Source organism: Ischnura elegans, chromosome 5 (genome assembly GCF_921293095.1).
Source record: "Ischnura elegans chromosome 5, ioIscEleg1.1, whole genome shotgun sequence".
Taxonomy (NCBI): Eukaryota; Metazoa; Arthropoda; class Insecta; order Odonata; family Coenagrionidae; genus Ischnura; species Ischnura elegans.
In genome coordinates this window covers 71421884-71440730 of record NC_060250.1, presented here as the reverse complement: position 1 = coordinate 71440730, position 18847 = coordinate 71421884, and the positions used below count along the sequence as shown (strand labels likewise).

Sequence of the window (18847 nt, the reverse complement as noted above, 5' to 3'; positions counted from 1 at the left end):
TGATGCTTCATTGCATAACAACACGAGGTAGGTAGTATAGTTGTAAAACTTTTTTATTTTTACAAGGTACATATCACATTTAAATTGAGGTTTAGAACCTCAGTTGCCAACATATTTCCCATATGCATGCAACTCACATAATGTAAAAATGTAAAACAAAGTTTCTTCTTTTTTATCCCAATTTTATAAGTGAACACCAGGGATAAACACCTTACACCTACATCACTGTCAAAATTTGTACAATAGCTAACAACTACAGAAAAAAACTCTCCAACATCACAATAGTCAATTATTTCCAACAAATGTGGGTCACTTAGTCGTATTGGCCCTAAGCGTAATCACTTGTAACTGTCCACCAAGGTTGTTGCTTGGCACTTCTTCATTGAGACCATGACTGTGAGCCAAAGGCACCTTTTGTTGAGATCAAGAATCGTACACTCTAATATAATCCACCCACATTGAAGATCCCACTGGATCCCAAGTGGGCAACCACCAATTTCTCTTTTCCCAGAAGTCCTGCATTGGATGCGGTGATGTCCAGTTCCATGGTTTAGGATAGGGATAATTTTTCCATCCATCAGGGAAAAATCGACCCCCAACAGCAACATTGAGGACAAAAAAGAACTGAAATGGAAATAAAGGGAATATGTACTATGAAGGCATTTATATCCCACCACACAGCACATGAAATAGTACAATGCCAAGATCTGATTATAATTGCTTTCATATTTAATCTAGTAGACTTAATTGGCTGATTGGGGCAACTGATCATATTCCAAAAATCAACAAGAAGAAGAGCCTTTCTGCTTCATGAATCCTCTTTTCATCAAACCACATTATGCATATGGGAAAAATAACAACATGTGATATATATTACTGTCTCAGGCAAGTGACTACATTGGTGAAAACCTTAACCAACCTGAAATTCATTTAAACTTTATAGAAAGAACCAATTCATTGATATTGGGGCCAGAATATCAGCCGAAATAGAATAATTTACACTATCAAAATTTTTTTCAGAAATTTATATAATATTTTCCTCTCCATACACATAATTTCTGAATAATTCCATGTAAAACCTGGGGAATATATGTGCAGTTAACAGAATTGTCTGAATTAAATCATTCTCTTACCTGTCTATCAAATGGTGCCATTGGACCTCCATTTTCCCAAATGTTTTTGCCACCAGGATTTTCATCAAAGCCTCCTAACTTCCAGAAACCTCCCTGTGGAGCATCAATACCTCCCAGGTATGTCTTGTCAACAAAGAATTCTATTTTCTTTTCAGTCCATGACATCTCATATATGTGAAATCCATCACTGTAGTCTCCACCAACATCCTCCAGGCTCCTGTGGAGAATATGAAGTGAGAATTTTGGTGGGTGAGCAGGGGATATAAATCAAGGAAAGGTAGGTATTATCCATGGCTCTATTTTCTTACTCTGCAACCATTTAAGATAGTATATAAGAAATTTTTAACACCATTATATTGTTCCCAACCTATTGATATGAGACCCTCAAAAAATAAAGTACAATATATAATTTATTCATTATTATAATGTCAACAATGTCATAGGTTCTTCAAGAATTGAAAAGCTAACTTACCAAAAATCAAGACATAAATAGGTATCGACAATCTACTACCTAATTTTTCAGAGAAGCACATACTACAGACCTAATGATGATGGTTACAGATCTCTCAAAAGTTTATGCCAAGAAAATTACAATGGAACTCAAACATTGAGTGTAGGAAATTTTGTTTAGAGTTAACTGCAAAATTTACACCTAAAGACTCAACTCAAGAAAAATATGCTAACCCTTGGGCTAGAGGATTTCATGATTTTAGTTACCAGTCAGAGTGGGAGAGAAGCAAGAAATATTTTTCCCCTCTAGCCTGGCCAAGTGTCTTGCTGGGAGTGAACCCTTATAATGGGGCGACTCTTTCTTCTTCTTTACCAAGGGATGGGCCTTCATTTGGGCACTTGTTGTAGGCACATGAACAGCATAGATCAAGAAGGAAACAATAGGAAATGGGCAGTATGATTGGAAATCCCAAAAGGCACCCTGCCGTAAGGCCCCTGAGAGTTAAGCCCTTAAGTGATCCCTGTGGTGAGGGCAAGTGCTTTAGTGCAAGATATCTGGTAGCAATAAAAATTTTGGGAGAATGCTGCAGGTAATCTTGCAATGGTCAAATGTTTGAAAAAATTTTCCCACAGCTAGTGTGCAAAAGGTATAAAAATGTTCCCGCTGACTGAGGGCTAATGATAATTTCAACTCTGGTGCAATAGCAACATGTGACTTTAAGACAAATTGTCACCAGGAAAAATCATCAGACCAGGAATTTAATAACAAGCCTTGGGGGCACTAATAAAATGTGTATGCCTATAAATCTGACGCTGAAATAGTAGGCAGACTATTGCAGCAGCACTCAACTAGACCATTCGAGGGGTAAAAAGTACGATGTGAAACAGGTTCCAAACTCAAGATCGTCCCAGCAGATGATAATAGTAGTGATATAATCAATAATGAAGAATTAAACATAGGAATGAAAATATCTCCCTAAAAATTATCGCAGTTTCAAAATGAATAAATTTAATCTCTAATTCTCGCTCATTGATTCCACCCAAAATTCGGTTTTGATAGGTGAGTTTAGACCTCACCCCAGACTGGCAATAAGCCACAGGAATGTGCATGTCACACATTCAGAGTTGGGGGCTAGCCATAGCTATTTCTGGACTACCTTGCAATGAAAGGACTTTGTTTGGAATTTTCCAAAAGCTTCACCTAGGATATGAAACAGGGAATCTGCAGTCAGTAGCCAAGCATTACACCAACTAGACCAACACATTCCAATGCAATTTCTGCAGTGAAATGAATTAATATTTCTCTTTCTGGACATTAATAACCATTCCATATCAGCATTCATAGAGATTGGAATAGATAGGTTCAATCTAGCAAATTAATCAGAAATAATGAGAAAATTAAGAAATCTGAAGCGTATAGTATGCAACATTTAGTACACAGGTGAATGAAAAACATACTGACCTTTCCCAGTGAGTTAACCTCCAAACATTGTACGATGAGTTGGGCCCAAAGTGCAGTGTTGTACCCATTCGGTCAATTCCCTGAGAAACTCCACTTGCTGTGGTCAGTTTACGATTTGACCTCACTTCCACTATGTCAATCTCCCCAGATGCCGGCCAGCCACCATAAAAGTTTTCCACTGGTTTCATCCAAATAGCTGCATTACAAAAAAGAGATTGCTCAGCATATGTACAGCACCCATTAGTTTAAAATTAGCTGAAATTAAATTTACTTCAACAAAAACAACACAGGATACTTGAAATTATGTAGTATACTCAAACCATTTTAATTCAAATATATACTGAAGAATCTTGATTAAAGGTTAGTTAGACACAGAATGAGGAAAAACAGTTTTATATGTTACTGTATTCTACCGATTAAGGTAGGTTTCCATGGAGCACTAAAGAAGTGATCTGGGGGCTTCCTTTTCCTTCCAGCGCTACCTTCATCAATTCACTGTTTTCCTATTCTTTTCCTTCCCCTCCCTTGTTTCCCTAACATTCTACTCTCTAACACCATTTTCAACATCCCCTCCCCGCTAAGTATTCGCTCCATCCATACATTCTGTCTCCTCCGTACCTCATCTAAAAGCTGCCTCTCCTCGCCAACCATATCCAGCACTTCATCGTTCCTTTTCCTCTCCATCCATTTCACCCTCTCCATTCTTCTCCATACCCACATCTCGAATGCCTCCAATCTTCTCTCGTTTTCTTTCCTCAATGCCCACGTTTCCGCACCGTAGAGCGCTACACTCCAGATCAAACTCTTCACTAACCTTTTCTTTAAACTCTTACATAACGATCCTCTCAGAAGCTCCTTCCTCTTCATGAACGCCTCCTTTGCTAATGCAATTCTCTTCCTTATGTCCTTACTACTGTATCCGTTTTCCTCTAATGTACTGCCTAAATAGTTTAACTGCTCAACCTGCTCAAGTTTTTCACCACCCACTTTTATCTTAAGTCTCACATTCCTCGCTCATGATACTTTACAAAACAGCATAACCTAAGTTTTCTTGTTATTAATCCTCATCCCATACTCCTCGCAACGCTCGCATAACGCATCCACTAGAGCCTGCAGCCCCCTCGCTGACTGGCTAATCAACGCCTGATCATCCGCGAATCTCACTGATTTGAACATCATTCCTCCCACTTTTATTCCAGCTTCTAACTCATCCCACGCTTCCCTTACCATCTCTTCAGGGTACACGTTAAAGAGCAGCGGCGATAGAGGACAGCCTTGCCTCACTCCTCGTTCCATTCTTGCCCACCCAGATTCTCCATCCGCTACCCTCACTTGCGTAGTCTGGGCCATATACAGATTACGAATCAGTCACCTATCCCTCCAATCTAGACCTATTTTCTTAAGAATATCCAATAACTTTACCCAGTTCAGTCTATCAAAAGCTGGAAAAACAGTAAATGAGGACATTTTTTTAAGGTTTCACAGCCTGAAATAATTGGAACAGATTTATATAAATAAAAAATATCTATATGTACTTAATTAATTGTCTTAAGTCACTAAAAGGTGTCACATGCAACAAAAAAAATATCAATTTAATGTGCTCTTCCCAAAAAAGGTCGGAAGATACATTTCAGAAAACACCTAAACAATGGGAAGTTAAATTAAATATGATTTAAGTAACTTGTAGATGACGGTTTAAGAGAATTTTGATATCTATAATCTTTTCAAAATATTCCCTTGTCAGAATGTTATTGTAGATGGTTATCAACATCGATGATTCCATTTTCTGCATTTCTCAGTGGTCCTGATAATTAGTGAAAGTGAGGTGTTAGGTGATAGGAGTGGATTGAGCATTGACTTTGGGGGAAGGGGTAATCACCTGGGTCCAGGGAGTATGGAATACCCCCGGGAAAGATGGGCGTTCTCCTGTGTAAATTTTTTATAGGGAGTTCTTAGCTCTACGATAAATACAACTCAAACTTCTCTCGCGTTTGTTACTTGTAGCCATGAATTTGCATATACACTCACTTTACTCCTACCAATAGAAATAATATATTTTGATTAAATTTGGTTGGATGTTCACTGCCCCTATGATCCTCACCCCCCTAAATCCGGCCCTAGTAGGTGGCTACGTACTAAAATATCATCACAATTGCGTCGTTAAAAAGGAACGAAATGAAGTTACAGTAGAAGATCATTGATCCGGAATTCTGAAGGAAGGATTTCTATGGAAGACTTTTTAGAATGTATAGTCACCTTAATGCTTTCTCTCGCTCCGACGAAATTAAAACAAAAAATTTATTGAAAAGCCTCCTGTGCACATCACTGCATGTCTTGATGGAGATTCAACCACTGTATGCCTTGTTTCAGGTACTTACTCCGCGGGCTTCCCCCACCACCGGTGGAAAGCTGCTTACGCGGCACGCTGATCAAAACTTACTCGCCTTGTTCCTCGGCGGGTTTATACGAAAAACATAGTTCGCCCTTCAATAACTGCTAGTTTCACTATGCATAGTGAAAAGCTTTTATCTTCAACAGAACTGGAGTTAGTATGAGAATTTGTCCAGGGGTTGGCAATATCATCGTTGTTATGCTGACGGAGTGAGCCACAAAGTATTCCGGCCAGATTTTCGAATTTTTCCCTGGTTATCTGTTTACTGTGAATATACGGTGATTTTTTTCTACATAAAGAGGGATTTATTTAGAGTCATGGACGGTAATTCAGTCGTCAAAACTTCAATGTTCATTCTATTTGGACATAAAATGACAGCAGATGTACATCCTTGGATGAACACTATTTCTAATAGTTTAATCGAACACCGTTTCAAATAGCCATCTGCATATCGTATTATGGAATCCGCGATATATACAGTACCTTGCGATTTCAAATGCTATTGTTTCGCAGAAAAAGAGTACTCTAGCTCATATTTGAAGACATGTCAGAGGAAACAATTCCACGGTTCTTTCGCGACTCCCCCGTGGACAATGACCTTGAACTGGATCAAAGACGAGATATTTTCGGGTGAACTGCGCAAATAATATTGGGCTAACAATGGACTGCCCATCGAGAGTGGAGTTGAATGGGGCGAAGCCATAAATGAAAAACATTCTCGGAAAAACATCGTGGTAGCTGCCCTCGGAGCATAACTCGTGTCGTCTCGTAATCATTACAGTCAAATTCAAGACGTGAAAGATAAGGGTCACTGGTAATTTTAAGGGCCGTTTTACACGGGGCACATCATGGCACAGGTTAGAACAGCATTAATTTATCATTACGTCGTGAAATAGTGCGAATGCACGAACGAAATTAGAGCAGGGGCTTTTTTACCATCTCATGGCATTCTGTGGCATTTTCGCATGGATTCTGGCAATTCACCTCTTTACACGAACACGACATACCTTTTGACTGCGCTTTCGTACACAGGCCTGATTGTGCAATAACGTGCCCCGTGTAAAACGTCCTTTGGGAATGACTAAGCACCATTAGATCGAATTTAATTTAAATAAGTGTCCGGTGGTGGGATAATAAGGAGGGAGCGAAGCATTACATAAAGATAAATCACCAAGTTGCGATTGAATGGTCCCAACGCTGCATTCGCGGAAGAATGCTGATGAAGAAGCGCTACCCGGTAGATTGAATCTTGCTAAAATTTGCAACTCTTGCTAAAATTTCGCGTGAGTATTTTTTTTGATGAACAAAAGTTCAAAGATTTCGATAATAATTTGCATGAAGCGTTATGAATAAATATTAAACCGAGTAAAAAAAAATCTTATGCGAAAAAAAGTTTTACCTCCTAGAATAGGGAAATATTAGATGAGGTTAATTTTTACATTACTTCAATTGGGAATGAATTGTGATCTCAAAATATAAACGTTATAGCAATAAGTTCACCAAGCCACCCAAGCAACAAGTTCAATGACATAAAGGTAGATGGAAATATTTGGCAGGCATATCATCAACATACCATTTCGGAGACAAATTAACTATGAAAATGATATTATGGCAATTCAGCAACCTTTATTGACATAATATTAAAATATTATCTACAATTTTCGTGTAGCATATAGATGATCAATTGTTAATGAAGGTGATGCTGAAAAAATGGTATCAGTATATGCATACCTGGCCATATCCAGTCCCCTCGTGGCATGCGAGCCCTGACTTCAACTCTCCCGTAGCGGAAACCAAAAGAGCCCAGAGTCCTAATACGAGCTGACTGAATTGGAGTGACTATGTCTTTTCCAGAAGCACTGTAAATGAAAACAAATACCTATGTATCGAGGAGCAGTGTAAAGAGAATATTTTTAGACCATTGTCAGTATGACACCATGCACCTGTAGCCGACCATATTGGGCCCAAATTGGGCCAATGTTGGACCAAGATGATAATTGCCCAAAATTGGTTACCCCACTTAACCTCTTAGCCTACCCAATCTGGTTACATTGATTGGTTACCTCATGAAACTCAATATCGGCTACCCCATTATATTTCTAATGGTTAGCCAAACAGTTCACTAATATTTTATGTCTCAGTGCACACTTTTTCATGATATCTTTCCCACTTTCATGTTAAAGGCCCACTTATTTGTGTCCAGACATCAATTTTTTCATTTTTCTATGTACTAAAATAAAATCCAGAGTCGCATTCTCCTCTACCCCCCTCCAAAAGATGATTGTGGCTATGTTGCCAATTCATTGGTTCTCATCTCATTGCAAACATATAGCCAATATTGGGTGCCTATGAATAGCCAACATTGGTCAACATTTGGCGGCTACTGGGGATATTAATTTAAAAACTCAATTAGTGGCAGCCTATTTTGCCTGGTATGCTGAAGAATGACACGGCTTTTTTATGGCAAATTTGTAGGTTTGCACCAAATTACTGCGGCACCAATTTATTTTAGTTTGGAGAGGAGCGAAGTTCTAATTTTGTTTATTTGTTTTACGCCAATTGGCGTCAGCCAGCTCAATGATTGACACTGGCGTGACGCCGAATGGCGTCAGTCGTAGAGGATGTGAAAATTTATATACAGCCTATTACGCATTTTCTGATGCTTTTTTTCGCGTGATCTTTAAACATAATTGTAATTAAAACATTTCATTTGTTTTGTTTTATCTTCTAGAAATTTAGGACAAATGCATTAATTTTAAAACCTGTTTTTTTAAGATTTTAAATTTTAAAATCGCATTGGAATATTTGTTCTTAAAAATGTTATTTATCATTAATTTAGACAGAAATAATTCCTACGATAATTTATCAGCTCAGAAACAAATTTGTATACTTTAAAAATAGTTTATTTGAATAGTTACGTAGAACACTCATGCTGGCTGGGCGAAGACTGCCAAGGGTCAATTTTTTACAGTAGAGAATGTGCGTAAATGTAAGAATAAGCAATAAACAAAGAAAAATAAACAATTAAATTATGCATATATTATACCGATGGCTGGGATTGTAAACAAATGATACTACAGGGCTAGCCCAAATTTCAGCAAATAAAATATTTTAAAGTATCCAGTAAGTGTATAAAAAGTATCGTATAAAAAAATATCTAGCTAGGTAAGAGTGATACTGTAGTTAGGAAGATTGTTTTAGATGATTAGTGAGGAGTAAAATAACTCTACTAAACATGAAACTTTTCTATTCTATACAGGGTAGAATACCTACACATTGAGGCTATGTGGATATCACCATGTTATGAGGTAGGTTATGAGCAAAATAAAAATGCTAAAATGCTTTATATCCGTATGCAGTGGATGTAGTGAACTGAGATCCTGTGGTAAATACGTCAATAGTTTGACGCAGTCATCACTTGACCACCACAATGGCTTGGCACAACAAACAGTTGTTTTCGTGTAAATGAAATGAAAAAAAGCTATATGACTCCCTCCCAACGTATGCGTTGTTAAAAAATACTGAGGACATAAAAACTGAGCCAATAGAGTTAAAAATACTCATCAGTCTTAGTATCTTAATTATTACTTGGAAATAAATTAAGGAAATCCATGAAAAACTCACGAGGCACATGGTTTCAGGTTACAGTTGTTATACTGCAGCTGCCCTTTGTACAGGAAATCATCTCCATATTCTGCAGCAGTAAGAGTGGGCTGAATGTAGAGGACACCATTGTTAACATAACTGGAAAGATAAGAATTTTATTGGGTAAGTAGTGACTGTATTACGCTTTTTCCTTATAGCTGACGCTATTTTGAAAGCTTCAAATCAACTTCGTTTTCCCGCTCAACCGCAGCAAAAGTTCTCAAGGACGCCCATAGGTGTCTCCCGCCAACTGGCGCTTTCATCCAAAGTTACTCATTAGCATCACACTGATGTCAGCAGTGGGTTCTGACCCTAAATTACCGTTTTAGCTTACCGGTATCGGGAAACACATAATGGATTAGGCTACGAGAGGCTATTCATATTTTATCTCATAATTTCTCGTACTTATTGGTCGAAATGCGACATCGAGGGGTTCACATGGTTACAAGCTGACCACCAAATCTTGGCATCCTCGCTAATATAATTCAATCGAATCACTAACCCATTCCTTCCAGCATAAAAGTCATTTCTTTACTTAAAATTCGATGAACTTCGAATCTCCTCAAGGACATGAATCTTACCTCTGATTTCAATGCCGCGGGCTAAATCGGTAGAACTGACGAGTTAAAAACAAAATTCGTTCCACAAACGTAATTGCAACGCTCTAAGGCCAGCCTCTAGGTCTCAATTACCTCTATGGCAGAGGTCAGCTCTCTCGCTAATATTAAAATAATTTGTTTTTATCCATCTAGATGCGTAAATCAAGAATGATACCATTTAAGATCAAATGATGCAATGAAGGGTAACAAACGGCGTTTGAACACATGAAAGTTATAATTACTTAGACCTGGGTGCACTATGATAGCTTAGTCTTATGTTAGCTTAACGTATTACTGACTGTAGATGCTTCAGTTTTCTCTTCATGTTAATTTAAACTATTGATTAAGTACGTTCCGTTTCAATGCGCGAACTAGGGGCTGCCTACATCGCGGTGCACCGTCCCAAACCTATGTCAAATAATAATATTAATTATATTCATTCCATGGAAACATAACGATGATTTTCATGTCCTTAACCAAAACGGATGACATGAAAATCTTGCGCTACTAGTCATATCATGAAACTCAAGGATAAAGAAGTGGAAGGCATAGTACAATGATTCCTCACTAACCTTGAAAATTAGGAGTAGGAAGGAAAAATTACCAGAGATATCAATGGGGAGGATGGGGATTAAGTAATTTTATATAACGACACCCGCAATATTTTACACATAAAATAAATGTGTGATTAAAAATAATAGAGGAAATTCAACACTACTAGTTGGCGAATAGCATATCTTCTGGCGGCCGTTAAAAAAATTCGTTATATCGGAAGGACGGGAGGACCCTCTGGCCCCCCATTACATTTGCCCCAGAGTTTACTGCTTATTTCACTTGTACGATCAGTAAAATGCACTTGAAAAACATATGACATTATGGGAAGCAACCACTATTGGAGTTTTCCTTGAAAACAGTAAAAGAGAATAAATTACATGTGACAGGATGAAATATTTTCATACGCTAAGGCGATGTTAGTTTGACTGGTTTAAACTCACAAGTAAGATGAAGGGTTATCGAGTACAAGTTGCTTAAATGATGAGCTACCCAAAGAACAGGTTTCGCAAAGAAAGCAACGTAAATACATCCCGATCACAAACGGACTCACTTCCGCTGTTATGTTTACAAGGCATCCACATTGCACGAGGGTAGATCGCTTGTTTTCGTGCCAATCGCTTCAATCAAGGCCGGATCAAGGCCGTAATCAGCGGCGGGAGACCAAGGGATCCAATAACCTAGAAACTTGCGTAAAGTTAAATCAATGGTAGTCTGGAACAGGGGTGCTCAATTGCCGGCCCGCCCGCTGCGAAGCGGCAAGCGTGTGGATCGATATTGCCACGTTCACTATTCTACAATGAAAATCGATATAATGAAGATTAAAATTAGTCAAAAATACGCTAATTATAATAAAAATTGCTTTAAATAAAAATAATAAGTACTTATAATCTAATCGTGGTGCACCGGGCGCGTCGCAGCAAAAGACTTGAGAGCCCTAATTACGTTGGAGCATTATGACACGGCAAAAAAAACTTGGAAAAAATAACCCTGAAAAAAATACTACTCCCATAAAATATGATCAACATTAAAAAAAATGTGAGAAAGAAGTAGCTTAGCAAAAAACATCAATTATGCTCAGCCAACGCGTTGTACCGACACGTCAATTCATATAATTTTACGTCCTTTTCTTCACTCGAAACAATATAAAAACTCAGGACAATGGAGTTTTGAACAGTTGAAGGTCTTTTCAACACTTTACAGTTGATTACTTCTCTTTGCTTCACATTCTTACGACGCTCGCTACACTCCCCACCACCTCCTCAGCCTTCTGCTGGGTCTCAAAGATGAATATAAGTTCAGACAGCAGTTGGCCTTGCGCGACAGGTAGTACTGCCTCGCACTCCACGTGGAACTTCCCTGGCCGACTCGTCGACAGTCCCCTCACGAGACCAAACAACAAGATTTTGCATGGATCGGCAGCCGAAAGCCACCAGCATTTCGATGGCCAAACAGTTGCATAACCAAAAAAACTAATTAGACAACGCTCTAACAGGAATGAATACCTACATGTGTACAGTTACTACATCATATTAATTTTATAAAAACTTCTATTTTTTATTTATTCCATTTTGATTTATTCATTTTATATGAATTAAAAAGTTAATAATAATTATATAAAATTACTATATTATGTTATTACGACGATATCTCTTCTTTAGGGACTCATTCCATATTTTCAAGTTAAAAAAAATATTTCACCAGCTACCAGGTATCTCAAATGTCACTTTTATCTTACACTCGTTCTAAATTAAACACCAAGACGGAAATTGAGATAACATCAGATTGCTTGATGAAGCTGCCAAGATAGCTATATAATCTGTTTTAAATTAGAAAATAATCACGGACTGAATCTCAAAAGATAGGATATTCAACATATCCATGGAAACCAACGAGTTAATTTTGCTCCTCAGGCCAATAACAGGCTTCAGTATTATTTCAATGGGTGAACAGAGTATTGTCTCTGATAGTGACTAGATTATTGTCCAAATAAAACTTCGAGATACTTGAGTTTAGAGTACTGAATTCACGTAAGTACTTCATCGTAAGGCTAGTGACCATTTTTAAAATCCAAAAAAGAGCTATGCGTTTGATTGCAAACAAACTATGTAGAACCCCATGTCGCCCTCTGTTTAAATGTCTTCGCGTGCTACCTATTCCCTGTGTCTACATACTTTCTGTTTTATTATATGCCAACTCAAACTTTAAGGACTTTGCACTACACTCGGATATTCATAACCAGGGTACAAGGCAGCAGGGAGACTTGCATGTCCCATTTGTACGTACTAAGAAAGCTATCTGTGGCTTTAGAGCAATGACTTTAAGGCTTTATAACAAGCTTCCGAAGAACCTAAAAGCTCCTATGAGTTTTTCGACTTTCAAAACTAAGAGTAAAAACTTTTTATTATCCAAATGTTTCTACTCCGTTGATGAATATTTATCTTTATAACTGCCTTTGAATTTAAACTGCCATTTTGTATATAACTTGATTTTGTATTCATGACATGCCATATACAATGTATGTATGTACAATACTTGTCGTCTGGCAAATAAATAAATTATAATAATAATAATTATTATTATTATCATTTGCGAATCAATAAATTAGAAATGATTGCGATGCATTTAATGTTTTCCAAATATCGTTAATGAAAATTATTAAAATTCATTAAAACATTAAAATTCATAAAAAGTAATACGGTTCTCAAATGTCGGATAATAGCAATTAAAGGATTCGTAACAGTCTTGCTTTCACTAATTTCTTTTCGATGTTTCGGCGAAATAGTTTGAACGGATCAGATATGGATGAAATTTATAGATATGTGAACATTTAATAGGTATGGAATAAAAAGAAATAGACAAGATTGAAAGTATATAAAATTTCCTGTAACAAACTGAAGCACATTGGATCTAGGTTGCGGTGTTAACGGTTTTTATTATCAATCAGCGAGGAGATTCTCCAGATTTCAAATTTCGCAATTCAGCATTCAATTTCGCAATTCACCCAAAATGTCAAAGTTGTGCTCCACTTCAAAGATTTTAAATCAGGTCACTAGTGTATACCCCTCATTCTTAGTCCTCCGGGTTGATATCCCGAATGTTAAGAGGGTTTTTAGCACAGTCTCTGGCCAAATGTCTATCCACCAAAAAATCATTAATTTGAATTTAAACTTGCCGTAAGGAACATATGTGTAACGATCCGGATATGGATAAATTCCATTTGCCAAAAAAGTGCATAAATGTATTCCTTTGTGACCTCTCAGAAGTGACAGGTAAATAATAATTGCTAAATAATAAAAAGTATTATCATAAATTTTGGCTACTCTAGACGCACAAATTCATTACTTAATATTTGTTCATTGAATTGATTTGTTGGGATTTTCCATGGAAATAAACTTTAGGTTAAGACTTATTTGTATGTGATTATTCGCTTCCCGTCAAGGAGGGCACCAACGCGCAGCTTCGGTGTGGGGCGGGACGTCATATATACCATGCGATATATGTATAATTTAAGTTCACAATATATTATAGTTTTGTATAGAAATGTAGTTTCACAATTATCATACCATACCATTTAAATGGGCTTCTTAGTACCATTTCACTAACTAATTACATCAATTACGGCAATATTCAAACCATGACCTCACTTATTCAAATTCCGTCCGATTCTAGATTTCTTTGGAGGTTCACGGGAAAGTTCATTTTAGACAGAAACATGGCTTAATATTTACGGGGGAGGGGGGTATTTTGCCCGCTCGATCGGCTACGGCCTTGATTCACTGTAAATGCCAATGCCAAAGACGGCTCCCTTTCCTCCAACTCTTTCCCACAGAAACATAACCTTTATTGATTGCATCCCAAGGCTTTGCGGGTGGAGGTATCATCGCATATAAGAAAGAATCATCAATTAGTCCTCAATATAGTGTGCAATCCATTAACGCCATAAGGTTGCTTTTTGCATGACGTCAGAAGAAAGAAATAGAATTTTTTTTCTACAGTTAAATCTTTTTTAACTACCAGGTCCCCACAATTCCCCATTTTGTAAGTATAATTCACGGCGTTTTCGAAATAAAAAATGCAAGTCACCTCACCACTAGAACTTTATCAATTAATTTCACGTCAAATAACATAATCAGGAAACACCTATATGAGGATTGATTCACGTGAAACCTTCAATTCTATCTCGCATATAAACAATCTCTCCTTCGAACCGATTCCAACAAATTACGTAATTAATAGCTCAAGGCGCATCCCTCCTTTTAACGACTTCTGCATATCCCTCTCAATAATTTAACAAAAATTCGGTTACTCATCATTAGGTAAATTTTTATCTAGTTTAAAGGTGAATCCATGATGGAAGAAGAGAAATTTTAGCAAAGAGGATATTTTAACCCCTAAAATTCAAGACAAAATGTTTTCTGCTGAAGTTAATAAAAAAAGTTCAAGCCAGCGTCTTCTATGAATGACGCGCGGAATTTAAATCCTGGTAGGGACCCTTTGCCAAAAAAACATGATAAAAAAATGAAAATGGTAAGCCCTAAAGGACCTCTTGCAAAATCGGTGCTTATTAAAATAATTTTTCAATAACCACCAAATTCTACGAGTGCATTCCCTAATGTCTATTCCCTCCTTCTCTTGATATATAAGCTTAGATTGTGATTGTGTCATAAAAATGACGAAAATAACACGCCGAAATTAAATAAAATAGTATTTAATCAGTATTGATTATATCTGTTTACACAAAATCAAGGCAAGCTAAATGGTTATTATACGGCCAGTTTCATCATTGGTGTGATGAATAACTTTAAACCGGCGCGCGTGACTGCGTTAGAAGTCACTCATTACATGCAGAACTTTATTCGCTCTGGTTCATCCGATATAAATGAATGATCGCTATACGGCTGTTAATTAATCGAAAGAAAAGATTTCCCCAAGGCCGAACTCTTTACTGGGTGAAAAAGGGGGAAGAGGAAGGGGAAAGATGACGGGACTTGGAATTTAACTTCCTAAACTTCTTACTAACTCCCCTTACTAAAACTATAAACTTAAAGAGTACGGCCTAGAAATTGTGTAAAGCCAAGGGCGTACCCAGATCATGACTACGGGTGGGGCAAGCTATGGTCTAGGATGGGGCAAGCCATGGTTTAGGGGGGGCAAGCTATGGGATTTATGATATTATTTCCTTGAAAAAATAGTTTTATTTTAGTTACATGTCATATATATATATAATATATTTCATTTTTCATGGGTTTAAAGAAAATTTGTTGATTACTTTCGTTTCAATTCAGTACTGATTTTGCTTAAATACCTTTGCGATTTTTGTTTCTCGGGGGACAGCTGCACCTCCCCCTCTGCCTCTCGCTTGGTACGTCCATGTGTAAAGCGGTGGATTGCAAGAACGCATGCGAGAATGCACGGACGTGAGATGGCAAAATAGCCCGTTCTAATTTTGATCGTTCATTCATTTGCATCGACATAATGCCCTGCGAGTCATCTCTAGTGTATGGCAGGGGGTGATCAATTACCAGCATGCAGCATGAACGAGGATTCCCACTTGCAACCCACACGGTCGTAAAATTGTTACGCATACAAACAAATTATAATTTCACACGCAGTTGCATGCCATAACGAGAAATTAATGCAGTTCTAACCTGCTAAATTACATACCAAGTGTAAACCGGCCTTAAGATATCTTTAGTGTGTATTTCCGACGACGAAATGAAGTCATTTTAGCATTCGTTCGCACCTGTTCTGCATATCGCGCAAAGGCAGGATGGTAATTGATGGCTTTGGCTACGCCACAGCGACGCGACGCTCCGATTGTGACACGATCCGGCGGAAAAATGGAGCAAGTCGGTGGGAGAATGAATTCAGTATAGGGAGTTGGCAACGACACAAGCGATCGCTTCCAGTCAAGGTTAGCGTCCTTGGCCATGAAGGGGAACGCCAGCCGCCCTCCCCGAGATGTACGACCCGATCGGAACGGAGAAAGTTCACTTCACAAACATACGTCACCATCTCTTTGTAAGACGGTGCGCGACGTCGGATGAGACACGAGCGTTGATTGTGGTAAAAAATACTCATCGAAATACCCAGCTTTGCTCGCAAAGGATATTACCCAGAGAAGTGGAAAACTTGGAACTTAGAAATCATGGTCACATGCAAGGGGACTGCATAGAGGAGGCCCAATTCCATCTCATACAAGGCTGATTTCTGTTGCCACTTCGATCGCATTTTAATCGGTTTTCAATAACGTCCGCGTCGCAGTGACGAATGCAATGAGGTTCACCTTTTCCCAACATTTTGCGTCATAATGTTTGACATTGCGAGGAATAGCATTTAACTTTTATGAATTGATCATATCATCATGCATATGAATTTTGGTTAACACCCCTAATTATACCTTTCCCCTCTTGAAACTCAGGTCACTTTTTCCGTCAGCAACACGAGTGACGACTTTTCCAAAAAATAAGGTCAAGAAAAGAAAAAAAAATAATAATGACTTTTCCAAACACTTTAAAATGCGCGGTGGTTGACAACACATTTAGAGGTCGACTTGAGGATCCTCTTTTGTAATATTCGTGGTCACATGCCAGGATTTTTACGTAAAGGAACATAGATTATGGTATATATTTGATTTAATATACGATGGAGGTTTTTTTTAACCTCTGATATCTCAGCAAAAACACCATACAAGCCACAGGCGGGTACTTCGCAGGTAGGGCAATTGCGCATCCTCCGCATCACACGCTCAAGTCATTTCTTACCGTAAATTGTTAATTTAAGGTTAGTAGCTCATTAACTCATTAACTACACTGCCTCAATTGATTCTCCCGACATTTGTGCACTGCGGAGAGACAGCCAGAAAACTCGCCGAATGGTCTCAGAATTGACATGTCTTGACCTTTATGCCGATAAAAGAGTTTTTCTTTAATGCAATGTAGCTGGAGTGTGAAAAATTACGTCCATTCAAATTCAAAACAAAAGAAGAGACATGCCGACTTCTGGAAGTGTTCTGATCCATGACGATGCCCGTCAGCTCAGTGCTGATGTAACCCAACTGCTCCTTGAGTAATTTCAATGGGACATTTTCGATCACCCGCCGTGCAATGCCGACTAAGGGCCGGGGGACTTCCATCTTTACGCTGAAATGAAGATGTGGCTAGATGGCAAGCGTTTTCAAACGGTCGATGAGCTTCAGCGCAAAGGTATAATTCATTGGAAGTTATTGGCGGCAATATTCCACGAAGAAGGTATAGTAAATCTTGTCTACAGGCACGACCAATTCCTCAATCGCCGAGGCGATTATGTCGTAAGGAGACCACAACGTTTAGCAATGAAATAATTTTCGATCAACACTTCGTCTTCCGATCATGACCCATTGGAGGTTGAAAAAAACGGCCCTCATATAACGGCAACAATAAAAAAAGATTTCTGTGGAACGGGATCTGCTTATACCCCGCTCCACAACATTGATCGTTATGTGTGCCCGTACGTACGTAGGCCAAAAACGTCATGTGAACACATACACCAGCAAAAAGGTTTGCTCCGAGATGATTAGTAGAATCCTCTGAGTTATGCCTTCCCTTTGAGAGTGTCTAGAGGTTTGCGTACTCGGCAGGATGTCCAGCCACAGAATACGTATGACGTGACGTAGCAAACGCTAACGACTAAACGACGCAAAGGACGCGTCGGACATTACCAAAATTAGAACTATGAGCTGCGAGAGAATGAGATACACCTTCGTACGAACTTTGGTTACAATCCGTGCAGCCGCATGATTATGCATAGCGGACAGACAAACATGGGGGGATCGGGAGATTGGTGAGGTGGCTAGAGTGTTGGCTTCCCACCCCTTGGCCTCGGGTTCAAATCTCAGAGGTGGTAGAGAATTTTCAGCGAATGCCTCATCCTAACTTGAATGTTATGTGGAGAACATTGCAAGCGCAACGCTACGTCCGTCGAATGGGACGTTAAGCCGTCGTCCCTTTGGCTCCTTTCGTTAAGAGCAGGATAATGCCGATGCCGGGTTTCTCTCCAGCCTTCATTCCATACCCTTCCCTTATGGCGCAAATGACCTCAGATGTCGGTCGCCTCTTCCAAATACCATACCATACCGGAAAGACAAACAGACATCCTCTTTTATAAATATAGCATAAATGCTTCTCGGGTTCTCCACCAGGTAATTGGCCGCATGTCTCCCGACGTTTCGAAGAACGACTTGTTCATCATCGAAGGGGATCTAAAGAATAGTGTGTCTAATAACAATACACTCCATTAGAAAATACTTCTATCACCCAGCAGGAAGATTCAAAATAAGACGTTAATGATATAAAATACATAAGTAGGTACCAATAACGTGGTTACAATATCGGTATGAAATTAAATAGAATGCTATTTTTGTCAGAATATTGGGAAAGAGTTTCCTTTGGACAGGTTGAGCTCAACCACTCTATTGACTTTCAAATAATACCATGAGAGCCAACAGAGTTCAGAAGGGGATGATTAAACACCAACATCTATGTAACTAAAAGGTTCCCAGCGAAGGAATTGATGTTTCACTGCAATGAATAAGATACCAAATGTACAGATAAGATAAAAAAACAGCGATTTG

General features: G+C 38.5%; 1 protein-coding gene across 1 annotated transcript in view; it reads right to left on the bottom strand.

Annotated features, from left to right (window-relative positions):
- Positions 1–35: 35 nt before the first annotated feature.
- LOC124159040 (beta-1,3-glucan-binding protein-like) overlaps positions 36–18847 on the bottom strand; it is a 66587-nt gene continuing 47775 nt past the window's right edge. Inside the window, exons 3-7 of the mRNA XM_046534531.1 lie at positions 9062–9181; positions 7169–7296; positions 3046–3241; positions 1134–1350; positions 36–624 (exon numbers count right to left, since the gene is read on the bottom strand). Coding sequence (XP_046390487.1) covers positions 424–624; positions 1134–1350; positions 3046–3241; positions 7169–7296; positions 9062–9181 — 862 coding nt within the window. The 3' untranslated portion in view covers positions 36–423. The remainder of the gene's footprint in view (positions 625–1133; positions 1351–3045; positions 3242–7168; positions 7297–9061; positions 9182–18847) is intronic.